The 14215-nt window shown below is 31.3% G+C and overlaps 1 protein-coding gene across 1 annotated transcript in view; it reads left to right on the plus strand.

Moving 5' to 3' along the window:
* Brd8 (Bromodomain containing 8) overlaps positions 1 to 14215 on the plus strand; it is a 163916-nt gene that overhangs the window by 104378 nt on the left and 45323 nt on the right. The window contains exon 3 of the mRNA XM_089589225.1: positions 4050 to 5039. Within this exon, the coding sequence (XP_089445351.1) occupies positions 4050 to 5039 (990 nt within the window). The remainder of the gene's footprint in view (positions 1 to 4049; positions 5040 to 14215) is intronic.

The raw sequence follows: 14215 nt of genomic DNA on the forward strand, positions 1-14215 counted from the left end.
TACATTTGTAGTAATTTTCCAACTGTTATAGAGTCATCTCCATTGACTTAAACGGTTATGTAAAACTGAGAAATTCACAGTTTTTTTAGGAGCATTTTAGAAAAAAATTTCGAGAGACTTTTTCTTCTGAAAACATCCCAAATAACACAAAAAAATGTCCAAAACAAAATTGAAAATTTCCGTTTTCGTTTAAACAATTGCTTATAGCTTGTGGAGTATTTAATATGTAAAAATGAACATAAGTTTACTTGATTACAGACTTTATGACAAGACTTTACACCAAATTTAATGAGTGTGCTCCAAGATTTAGAGATTTTTATTTTTTTGTCTTTAATTAAAATGTTTCTAGGATTTGCTTAAATGGCTAATATTACAGCAGCTTTTTTAAAAACAGTGTTTGAGTCCAGAGCCAAGCAAAAATTTAACAGGAAAAATTATTCGGATTAAATTTTTTGAGGCCATCTCATTTAAAAAATGTGCTACTGTACATAAATAAGTGCATGTTGCCAGACCAAAATATAGTGAGGTATTATTAAAACAAATTTTTTTGAAACGAATCAGTAAAAATTCTTTTTTAGTCTAAAATACATATTTTCATATTCTTTGGCACATTTGAAACAAAAATCTTTTTGGGATGTATACACCTAATCCCTACAGTATTTTAGTGAAAAGTTTCTAAATTATTGAAAGATGCGTTTTTTCCAATTTTTTATTTTCCATTATATTATGACTTTTGACATCTCTACATTCATATACATGTAGATCAAAGTCAAAAAGATAAATTTTTATCTTTCCAAAGTTCATACTTATGATAAAACATTTTAGACAGACTAAATTCATGAAATTTGTCTTTTTTAAAGTGTAAATAAAAAAGTTAAGTCGTTTACAAAAGGAAAATTAAAATTTCTACTTTTTGAAAAACGAAATTAAGTAATTTGCCTTTTGAAAAAGAATAAAGCTATCGAAAAATTATGTCCAAATATTGATTCTTGACCTGTCTACCATAACAATTGTTTGCCGTGCATACTCTAGATTTAGTAATAAGACTCCCTTATGGTTTCTGACAATTTCTTTATCTTTAGCTTCATCATTATTATAAAAAATCTTAAAAGTGGTGTTAGCTCAGTAGAAAGCGTGCTTGTTACTGGTACAACATCGTTCTAAGGATTGTGGGTTCGATTCCCGGCAAGTGAAGATTTCTTTCAAAAACTGTCTTCTCTGGAAAAAAGTTCCTATCAATGTACTGCTATGCAAATTCATAAATTACTTTAACGCGAAATTGAGCCCATATATTTGATATGTACCGGCAACCCCATGTAAAGGCATGCATAACTGGAATCAGTTAATTAAACGCGTAGCATGAATTGCTATAGAAAATAAAGAACATCTAGATCAAAATTAGCATCACTACTCTAATTTCTCCGTAATCCAACGGTAATCTTTACAACAAAATCTTGAGTCCTATTTATTACGTAAAGAGATGTTGCATTATTTATTATTTCCTTAACGGAAACAATTGATCACAACGAAGCCCACTACCGGATTTTTTGAGCTTAATCCTAAATCATAACCACCTCGCGTTCGTCATGTCTTCTAGCTTAAAAAAAAAGTATAACTTAATGCAACTCAAAACTGAAGAGAATAACTAAGGAGAGTGTCACTTGGATCCTTACACCACGTAAAGGTGACGAAAAAAAAACAGGGTCGTAAATGGTTTGATTATGCAATAAACAAACTCCTGGATTACAATGATTTTTTGGCCCGAGACAGCAAATGAACAATTAATTGCAATCGGAGCCAATAAAAATACGCACAAATTACTTTTTGAACTGCACTTACGATTTGATAAACGCGAGCAACTAACTTATTCCAAGGCACGAATACAGGTGGGTAGCGCACTCAACACATAGAACTCATAGGTGTAATATCATGAAACGTGACTGATTATACCTAAGGATCACTCTTGCATGCTACTATCAAAAACATCTCTCTTTACAAATCAGCTGGATCTAAAGATACCTCTCAGTTATATTAATTAAGCAACCGGGGATTTCTACCCGCTCACTTTAATGACACCCTAAGGTGTCAAAAACTTTTTTGCAAAGAAAAGGATCAGTACTCTCAATTCTGATACATTTAACGATCAAGCATTTAGCTGCATTATACCTTTAAAAACAACCTTTTAATACCTCCATACCCGAGCTAACTAACATTTCGTCATTCTCTCTTGCCCAGCTAACGTCGGTCTTCTCACCAGAGTCGTGTATCTTGGGCCGCCGTACCGTTAAGCCTTTCACACGTAAAGATAGTCGCGCTGTGTCCATGCATTCCAAGTCTCAAAATCCTAGAACAAGTGACGCGTTTCATCGGGCAAAACGCACACCTCTTACGGGGGTGCCACACACGTACACCACAAAAAGAAACTCCCTTGCATTATATAATCAAAGTTAGTATAATTTGGAAAGCCACAATTTGCTTATAAATCACGTTCTATTAACTAGTTTTATAATGATAACGGAAACTCTTGAGAATTAACATGGAGCTTGATAATGAAGCCATCTACCTTTTTAAATAATTTCATTGGAAAGTAATCGGATTCAGTTGATGTCTACCTTTAATTAGTTAACTTATCTATCTTGTTCACTTTCTAATTTCAATACAATATGAAGCATCGGGGTACCCCCTAATGTGCTTCAGAATCTCTATTTTTCATGATCAAGCCTAACTCCCCACATATTTATAGTGTAGTTATTCCTTTTTGCTTGTTTTTACTTAATATTACATCGCGTAATCTTTAGAGTTTCTTTTCTTACCCTTCTAAGTTTATCTACCATTCTTGTATATGTGCATTCAAATCTTATACTGTAAACACTTATTTGCTTTTTTGAATTTTAATGTTGTTGTGAATATTCTAACGTTTAAGTATACTTTTATTAATTTATACTGTTCAAAGAAAAGTGTACTCAAAGTTTATGAAATCATCTTTCATATGCATTATTAATTTTTTTTCCATTTTAAGATAATCGTTAAACCAAAGTGCGCTAAGGTGCTTTTAAGCTCAACCTTATTCTCAGCAGAGAAAACTATAATACTTTTTGAAAATACGTCTACACTTTTTTTTGTTATAAGATTTTATAAAATAAAATTAGAAGTTATAAGAAAAAGGTTGTAGTCTCAAATATGCTGAAATATTATAGTCTCAAAAACTAATATTATATCATGAGAAACTTATTTTACTATTATAAAAAAATTAAAAAAAATATGTGCATAAAAAAATGATCAAAATATAATTTTGATATATATATATATATATTCATTCCTCGCATAAAACAAGAAGATTGTACAAAATAACAACCTATTGATTCTTATAAAATGTGCAATGTATAAACTTTCTTAAATATTATCAACTAAGCATGTATTATTTTATACATATTTGAGTATAAAGCTACTTGAGTATCAAAGGCGTTGCTTTTCTAAAGACTGCAGTGGATCATGTGATAGTTATGCTCAGTAACTGTAGGTCTTTAATTACATTTAATATTCATTTAAGTAGGTTAATCTGCTAGCATGATGATGGCATATAATTTTTATATATATGTATAAATTAAAAATCATAACGAGTCGCAGACTAATTTTTTTTTCGTTTGAAAAATCACATAAACGTATGCAAATATCTACTAAAAAATACGTACGTGAATATTACGTATATGTACAGATGTATGTGGTGGCATGCACACGTGTACTCATAAATTAGGGTGTGTAAGACTCCAAAAAACATGAAAACTGGATAGATCAAATATTAGTAATAATTTTCTAGTATTCAGTTTGTGTCAAAAATTTCTTGTTTCATGGTTTATCATTTCAGTGGTACTTATACCTACATCCGAGTCCATATAGGTACACTAAAATTACATTTTAAATGAAAAATCGTTCATTTACATTTTCTACGTTAATAATTCTGATTTTTAACTTATTTTTTTTTTTTATTCTCATAAACAAGTTTGAAAAAGATGAGAAAGTTTTTTTCACTAATATTTAATTATTTACAGGAAAGAAAAAGAGTTGAAAAAAGTAAATCCAGCCAAAAAACTGAAGCTGTCGGTGTTTTACTTGAGTCAAAAATTGATTCTTTAAGAAATAAAACTGGAAACGTTGTTGAAATTAAAGACATAAAGCAAAAGCAAGGAACTTGTGAAACAACAAAACACTGTTCAAGCAACAGACAGAAAGATATTCTAACAGGATCAGCTAAGATTCTTAGTAGAGAAGAAAAAGATGAAAAAAATCAAAAGAATGAAGTTGAAACAAAAAAAAATGAACCAGTAAAACATCGTAAGACAAATGTTTGCAAAAATTCAGAGGAATACTTCGTAATTGAAAGTAAAATATTTCTTAAGACAGAGAACGTAGAAGAATTCAAACAAAAAAGTGTTAAAAAAGAAGAAAATAAACAAAGTGACATTGAAAATCTTGGTCTAATAAAAATTGAACCAAAGCAAGAATATGATAACAACACCAGAGATTGTCAGGAAAACGAGAAAGAAATGAAAAATGAAAATGAAATTTTAGTCAAAAAAGAGAACGCTGAATCTGCTGGAAGCACAGAAGAGATAGATGAAGAAGAATCTATTATTAGCAAATTGAGTATTCATAAGACTATGAAAACTTATTCAAAAAAACAAACTTCTACAAATGACAGTGAACCTGAAAATGAAGGAAGTGGAGAAACGGCTGATTACAAATCGTGGAAAAAATTGATTATGTCAGTTTATAACACTCTTGCTACACATAAATATGCATCCATATTTTTACGACCCATTACAGAAGATCAAGCTCCTGGCTATCATTCTATTATATTTAGACCCATGGATTTATCGACAGTGAAAAAGAACATAGATAATGGTACTATAAGATCAACTACACATTTTCAGAGAGATATCATGCTTATGTTTCAAAACGCAATTATGTTCAATAAGGATAATACGTTTGTTTTTAAAATGACTTTGGAAATGAGAGAAGAGTGTTTACAGCATATGCAGGTAAATTTTCCATGTGTACTTATTTTCAATCTTATGAACAATTTTTAACAATTGAGTGTAATCATTTTAAGAAACGTGTGGAAATAGACTTGGTTTCCGTAGGTTTTTAAAATTGTTTTATTAAATAAATGTAATCATTGAACAGTAATTAAAAAAAAAAAAATTTTAAATCTATATTTTTAGTTGAATAGTTTCAAACAACTACATATAAACGACGCATACAATTCAGGATACCTTTATTACCTACAAATAAGTACCTATTTGCATCTCACGTAAAGTTCTGTTGTCATTGGATAATTTTGACCCGTTAAATTTAGAGAAAATTCATATGAATATTTCAATTATTTTTTAAAAAAGCTTCCCACACAAGCCAAGTGTTAGAATATCATTTGATTTACTATACAACCATCAAGTTAGTACTGAAGAAATCAAGAAAGTATGATCTTTAAAATGACAAATTCCTTATTTAATTGAATAAGTAAGACACTTTCTTTTAAATTTGTGTAATAGCTTTTCACTGCCAACTCTCTATTCTCTTACATTGAATTATGGAAAGTAAGACGAACAAGTGTGGATGACTACCAATAATTGTTAATGTATCCGTATGTGATGGGCTGCACACGTATTCTTATTAATTAGTATGTGTAAGATTCAAATAATACAAATAAAAATATGGTTCACCAAATCTTAAAAAAAGTATTTCTGCTATTGAATTTACGTTGAAATAAAAATTCATTAAATAATTTATAAAATTTCTGTAAAATTGATACTCATAATGTAACTGCCCTTCTTTTACAGTTCCTTATCAAGTTAAATCTACGCTGTTTTCTCATACACTTGTAAAAACAGTTTTTTAAATATGGTGACAGTGGAAAAAAATTAGATACTGTTATCAACATAAACCCAACTTTTTCTACAGCGCTGACCTTGAAATTTTTAGTGTTGATACTAGGTCACTATTTTTAAATTGAGTAACCATATTTAGGTACCAGAAATCGCAGAAATTCAATTGTTGTCTTCGAGTTCTGATAAGTGCAACGTAAAAATAGCATTGCCATTTACTTAGAAGTGTACTCAAGTTATCCTTTTTTAAGGGATACTTGTTTACAATACACTCTAGTTTTTAGATTAACATTAATGATTAAACATAATTTTCGAATTAATGATATTTTTTACAAAGCAACTACTGTAATGCTTTTTTATGAAGTAAGACAATTTTTTGCTTGGTTTTAAATTTCAGAAAAGATCCTAGATGACATAATATAGAATAAATATAAACTATTTTTCACAGATGATTTTAATACTGATGAAGATAATCCTACTCCTTCACGTATAAACCAAATTTTGAGGATCAAAAAGCAAATCATGTAAATCTTTTAACTCACTTACACCATAAAAAAATAAACTCAAAGAATAAAATACGGATGAAGTTTTATTTTGCAAAACACTGTTTGATTTCATGAATGTAACTTTGAATTACAGTTGAAAAATAATTTTTAATACTACATGCAAAAGAAAGATAAAATTTATCTTATAGATAGCGTCAGAGGTTCAGAAAAAACTTGATGTAAAACATTTATTTTTTATTTTTTTCTGAAGGTAAACAAATTTTATCAATGGCCTGGACTAGTAGTAATACATCAATATTGCTTTCTAAAGGAATAACAAGTCACATAACTCTCGGACTACCTTTGGACTTTGGTAATATTGAAAATGCATTTTCAGAATTGGAAATTGACAAGAGGGATGTTGAATTATTTGAGACTAAGCGTCAATGATTTTAACGAAAGCTGTAGAAAAAGTTAATAGAACTCTTAAGATACCTGTGCGATACGTAAAAACACTATAAAAATAAATTTATTGTCTAAGGAGGAAATCTTAGGCAAATTATCCAGTAATTTCTAGTAAAACAGTAAAAGAAGTATAGTAATATCAGAAACTATCAAGGCATCATTTTTATGAAAATACTTCTAAAGTTTTCACTAAAAAAATTTGTTTAAATGATACAATATTTTCAAAATAATAATTCAAAATAAGAGAAAGAGAAATGCAAACGTTTACTATTTCTAAAAAATAGATTATCGATGATGTCTGTTCAAAAATATATGAAAACAATTTTATTTTGTATCCATTCAAGTAGAAGTTAGGAAGGAGCTGTGGGGCTAAGGAAACGAAGTAAAAAATTAAACCATATGGAATAACAAACTGTTACAGTTTTATCTTATGCTAAAATTGGCTAAAGCGAGGCAAAGAGGATATCATAGAGCATTAAGGGGTGGGGAATGAGTCAAAAATTGTACCCAATCACATAATGGACAAATTAAAAGTTTTACCTTATATTAAAGAGGGGTGAGAGGGCTAAGGGTATAATAAAAATGAGGCAGACTGAAAGGGGCAAATGTATGAAATAAAAAATGAGAAGAACGTGGTGGACGGCCAAGGGTTATTTTAAAAATGAATTGCATGGTAAGCAAGAGAAAGAGATTAGATAAGCAGCTGTGTATTGCATCTGTATATGAGAGTTAAAGAGAGAGAAAGAGAGAGAGAGAGAGAGAGAGAGAGAGAGTTTCACTATAACAGGATTGTGCAGAGTGATAAAACATGTGAATTTTCGGCACTATACTTACATCTACGATATATGGCTCTGGCATATTGCGTATTAAAAGTACTGTCAGCACTTGCACTTTCAATTTTTTAATAATTAGCCAGTTTTTTTATACGTTACACGGCTATAATCGCAAAAAATGATAAAGTTTTTATAAATGTACATAAAATTCTAATTTAATTAAGGCTCTTTGTTAAATTTTTTGTCTATCTACCTTTTCTCCAACTATAGTAAGTATTCTTCTCCCTTTCTCATTATCTCTCTGTCTCTCTAGCTTAAGCTTAATTTTTTCATGTATTTGTCAACTGTCAAGATACTTTGAGTATGATTAGGTACATGGTTAATTGGGATTTCTAACGAAGACCTATTTTATACCCGTTACTCTGTCACAGTAGGTTCTCCGTAGCATACCTATTAAGGTCCTCATGAACTAAGGAGGTATCCTCAATGTGTTGCTGTTAGGGTATGGACAACAAAAAGTGAGGGAAGGGTGGGGAACAAAATTAAAAATGTACCCCTAATATTAGTATTTTTATTCTCAAAATGCAAACGAGCTATCTGATTTGTTTTGAAAGTGTATATTTTTTTTTTAATAAAACATAATCATAAACATAATTTTATTAACATAGGTTAACAAAACTCACCATTTTTTTGTGACCCCCTGCAACCACCAAATATTTTAAAGTGCCTCCAACAATCCCTTTGCCAACCCCCACAGCCCCACGCACTACATGTAGAACACATAAAATCGGTTCAGAACCCCTCGCAATATCGGGAAGAATTCCACGAAATTGTCGTTATTATAACATGAAAAAATTTTCCTATGCTTTTTTATGTTCCACACTCTGCATGTATATTTTATACCATTGTTATCCTTATGGATAGCTTATAGTAAGGAGTTGGAGCTGCCACTGGCTACAGTTAGTAGCAGTAAGCATTAGCGAACTAAAAGAGGTAGCGGCTGGCTGCATAAAAAAGTGGCTAGCCACAGTCTTATGTATATATGCTCCAAGAATTACAAAATCTTATGATTTGAAAAGATCTAAAGTGTTTACCTTATATTCTATGTCCACGTGAGATCTTGTTGGTACATAAGAAAACTCGAAATAAAAGTTACCACTAGTAAATTTAACATACTCGTGCGTAAAGATACTAGTACCTTGAGCTAATTGTAAGAAATTTACTGCTGATACCATTTTAAAATGCAAAAATTAAGTTGTTACTACAAGTAAGACTTAAAGAAAATTAAATGAAGTGCAATTAAATCTTCACAAATTTATTTTTATCCTCAAACATCAAAAATATTTAATAAAATGTTGAATAAGGTATATTACATAAACAGATATAGTTTATTAAATTTTACTCTCATTTATAACCTACAATAAGGCAGCAATCTCGTCAACATATCGGAATATAATTTGACACTTGAGTAGCACAGGATGCAAGGTATGCTCAGTTTACTAAGAAGTTGTAGGAATGTCCATCGACATACCAACGGTAGACTGATAACTGCAAGCAGGGAGCTTCAAGCGCCAAAACTAACCAAAAAAAAGAGAGGTCGAGGGCAGAGCACTCTTTCTATGGGAGCGTTACGGCCTTCATTTGGAATAAATAGTCTACTTCTTATAAAAGAAGTACCGTAATTTTCCTCAGCTTCCTTCGCCAGAACAGCTTTTTTCAAAGGCATCCAAGAAATGCCCTAGTTTTTTATTAAATCTAGTAAGGTTAACTTAATTATATTCTTTTGTCTGTTTATCAATGATTTATACAATTATTTTTGGGCTTGGTAAAATAAAAATGTAAAACTTTTTTTTAGACAAGATTATAGTTATAGCATAAATAGAGCGCATAGTGGCTCGGTCGGCTAGGTCGTGGATAGGCACACGGGAGACCGTGGTTCGATTCCCGGCCAATGTGACTTTTCGGGCAAGAACCTCTGTAATTTTTCACATGTGCTATTTCACCACGCAATGCTCCTCGAGGAGGGTTTAGGCGACCTTCTCGCAGCAAAAATTTCCTAATTTCCTTCTACCCATCTCATGTAATGGGAGGCCTCCCATCTCTTTCCTTGTCCCTTTCCCAAGTGCTAAGTGCACATAGTAGTGTTCTTATTAAAGGAGCCGGACGTAGAGCACTATAATATAAAAAAAAAAAAAATTATAGCAATCTGTCAGTAGGGAGTTGCTGTTTTTAAAGCGCAGGGGGGCGTAGCCCACACTGGAGGATCTCTACCCCCTTTCGCGCTTTATGCACAAATCACCTGATGGTGAAAGAATTTTACAAATAAACACGTGAACTAACCTTATTTTTCTCGTAATTATGGGAATGTTCAGTATAATACAAATGTCAAGTAGATTAGAAAACGTTACACAAATGTACTTTAAGAAATAGTGACTAATTATAGTAAAATACATTACACGTCAGATGTAGCATTCCAAATAACCAGATTAAACTCATCTCTAGCACAACTAAAATGCAGATTACCCAGTAATTTTTTGAAATTATGTCACCAAGCCACGGTTCAAAGTCGTTAGATTCCACCGTATTTTAGATCACAAATCAGATGTAAAAAAACAATGCGAGAATGATATTATTCGGAATGAAGCATCAATGGTACAAAAAAACTTTAGAAATTATTAATTATTTTTATTTCTGTGATCTTTTTATACAATTTTCAAATTAGCCACCCATGTACGATTAATTTACGAGAATTTTTTATCTCCAAAGTTGAAATTATGTTAAGTTAGAATGAAATTATTTAAATTAACGAAAAAAAATTAAACAAACGATGTTAGTTTTGAAATTTTTTAGAAATATAAATAATATCTTTTGATAAAAAAATAATATTTTAAAATCTCATGATACAGTCACGCATTTTTTGAACAAAAAAATTTTAACAATAGCATTAATGATTTAACTTACGAAGTAGTTAACACAATTTATGACAATACCTACATAAATTTTCTAATAAAATATTCAAAGTTCATAAGAGAAAGTCTACCACCTCAGGAACTTTTTTTAATACTTTATGATCAGAATACTTCATCAAATGAACAGTTACTTACTTAACATTTCATTTAGTTCTTTATTTTCAATGCTTAAATGATTAGTTTAAATAAAGATAAAAAACACATTTATTTAACAGTTAGTACTATTGCGATGCTGCATTAACTTTTAGCAAAGCTACGACAGCATGCTGCTATTAAACTATTTAGTAGATTTTGAGTAAGTTTTTTATTTTAAAATCAATAGTACCTATGTTATTTAAGAAAAATAAAGTGAATGAATATGCGTTACGAAAAAATGTAGCCACCCTGCGGCCCGAGCCCTATCTTCAATCTTTTCTCTTACACACTCCCTACCGCTCCACCCCTCTTTTTTACAGCGTGCGCCACTCTACTATCTACCGCTCCGTCTCTCTCTCTCTCTCTCTGTCACTCATATACGCCACGCGCTCCCTTTTCCTCACGATGCTACTATACCTACATATATATACGTATATATACACATACGTATGTTATATATAGGTATGTATGCTTCTACGCTACGACTAAACTAATACGCTTGCTAGAGCTGATTGAGGTGCAATTATTGAGGTGCAAAAATTTATGTTACACAGATTCATACAAAAAATTGTAATTATTCTAAAAAAAAAGTTAACTTTGCTAAAAGTTAATGCAGCATCGCAATAGTACTAACTGTTAAATAAATGTGTTTTTTATCTTTATTTAAACTAATCATTTAAGCATTGAAAATAAAGAACTAAATGAAATGTTAAGTAAGTAACTGTTCATTTGATGAAGTATTCTGATCATAAAGTATTAAAAAAAGTTCCTGAGGTGGTAGACTTTCTCTTATGAACTTTGAATATTTTATTAGAAAATTTATGTAGTTATTGTCATAAATTGTGTTAACTACTTCGTAAGTTAAATCATTAATGCTATTGTTAAAATTTTTTTGTTCAAAAAATGCGTGACTGTATCATGAGATTTTAAAATATTATTTTTTTATCAAAAGATATTATTTATATTTCTAAAAAATTTCAAAACTAACATCGTTTGTTTAATTTTTTTTCGTTAATTTAAATAATTTCATTCTAACTTAACATAATTTCAACTTTGGAGATAAAAAATTCTCGTAAATTAATCGTACATGGGTGGCTAATTTGAAAATTGTATAAAAAGATCACAGAAATAAAAATAATTAATAATTTCTAAAGTTTTTTTGTACCATTGATGCTTCATTCCGAATAATATCATTCTCGCATTGTTTTTTTACATCTGATTTGTGATCTAAAATACGGTGGAATCTAACGACTTTGAACCGTGGCTTGGTGACATAATTTCAAAAAATTACTGGGTAATCTGCATTTTAGTTGTGCTAGAGATGAGTTTAATCTGGTTATTTGGAATGCTACATCTGACGTGTAATGTATTTTACTATAATTAGTCACTATTTCTTAAAGTACATTTGTGTAACGTTTTCTAATCTACTTGACATTTGTATTATACTGAACATTCCCATAATTACGAGAAAAATAAGGTTAGTTCACGTGTTTATTTGTAAAATTCTTTCACCATCAGGTGATTTGTGCATAAAGCGCGAAAGGGGGTAGAGATCCTCCAGTGTGGGCTACGCCCCCCTGCGCTTTAAAAACAGCAACTCCCTACTGACAGATTGCTATAATTTTTTTTTTTTTTATATTATAGTGCTCTACGTCCGGCTCCTTTAATAAGAACACTACTATGTGCACTTAGCACTTGGGAAAGGGACAAGGAAAGAGATGGGAGGCCTCCCATTACATGAGATGGGTAGAAGGAAATTAGGAAATTTTTGCTGCGAGAAGGTCGCCTAAACCCTCCTCGAGGAGCATTGCGTGGTGAAATAGCACATGTGAAAAATTACAGAGGTTCTTGCCCGAAAAGTCACATTGGCCGGGAATCGAACCACGGTCTCCCGTGTGCCTATCCACGACCTAGCCGACCGAGCCACTATGCGCTCTATTTATGCTATAACTATAATCTTGTCTAAAAAAAAGTTTTACATTTTTATTTTACCAAGCCCAAAAATAATTGTATAAATCATTGATAAACAGACAAAAGAATATAATTAAGTTAACCTTACTAGATTTAATAAAAAACTAGGGCATTTCTTGGATGCCTTTGAAAAAAGCTGTTCTGGCGAAGGAAGCTGAGGAAAATTACGGTACTTCTTTTATAAGAAGTAGACTATTTATTCCAAATGAAGGCCGTAACGCTCCCATAGAAAGAGTGCTCTGCCCTCGACCTCTCTTTTTTTTGGTTAGTTTTGGCGCTTGAAGCTCCCTGCTTGCAGTTATCAGTCTACCGTTGGTATGTCGATGGACATTCCTACAACTTCTTAGTAAACTGAGCATACCTTGCATCCTGTGCTACTCAAGTGTCAAATTATATTCCGATATGTTGACGAGATTGCTGCCTTATTGTAGGTTATAAATGAGAGTAAAATTTAATAAACTATATCTGTTTATGTAATATACCTTATTCAACATTTTATTAAATATTTTTGATGTTTGAGGATAAAAATAAATTTGTGAAGATTTAATTGCACTTCATTTAATTTTCTTTAAGTCTTACTTGTAGTAACAACTTAATTTTTGCATTTTAAAATGGTATCAGCAGTAAATTTCTTACAATTAGCTCAAGGTACTAGTATCTTTACGCACGAGTATGTTAAATTTACTAGTGGTAACTTTTATTTCGAGTTTTCTTATGTACCAACAAGATCTCACGTGGACATAGAATATAAGGTAAACACTTTAGATCTTTTCAAATCATAAGATTTTGTAATTCTTGGAGCATATATACATAAGACTGTGGCTAGCCACTTTTTTATGCAGCCAGCCGCTACCTCTTTTAGTTCGCTAATGCTTACTGCTACTAACTGTAGCCAGTGGCAGCTCCAACTCCTTACTATAAGCTATCCATAAGGATAACAATGGTATAAAATATACATGCAGAGTGTGGAACATAAAAAAGCATAGGAAAATTTTTTCATGTTATAATAACGACAATTTCGTGGAATTCTTCCCCATATTGCGAGGGGTTCTGAACCGATTTTATGTGTTCTACATGTAGTGCGTGGGGCTGTGGGGGTTGGCAAAGGGATTGTTGGAGGCACTTTAAAATATTTGGTGGTTGCAGGGGGTCACAAAAAAATGGTGAGTTTTATTGGTTTAAATTAACGGACAATTTTTTTTATTTAACAGAAAGATAACAAGGGGGGTCGTAGAGAGCTCTAAAATTGTGCGGGGGACCAGGGGAGCTAGGCAGACTCTGGCTAACATTTTGTTGGGTTTGGAATAATGTTGATAGCAATCAAATTTTGTGAGGTAGCGTTAACGTCAGCTCCCTTATTTTGTGAGGTAGCGTTAACGGCGGGACGAGAGAGTGCGGTTTATAATTCCGTTCACAGTGCAACCCTTAAAAAGTATATGTAAAGGCATAATTTTTAATTTATGATCTGAACGTAAAAAATAACGATGTTCGCAGGGTTCAAATCAGCAAAGAAAATATGAAAAGGCTTAAGTATA

This window comes from Copidosoma floridanum, unplaced genomic scaffold (genome assembly GCF_036245765.1).
Source record: "Copidosoma floridanum isolate Cflo_tuat_1 unplaced genomic scaffold, Cflo_Japanese_pri ptg000008l, whole genome shotgun sequence".
NCBI lineage: Eukaryota > Metazoa > Arthropoda > Insecta > Hymenoptera > Encyrtidae > Copidosoma > Copidosoma floridanum.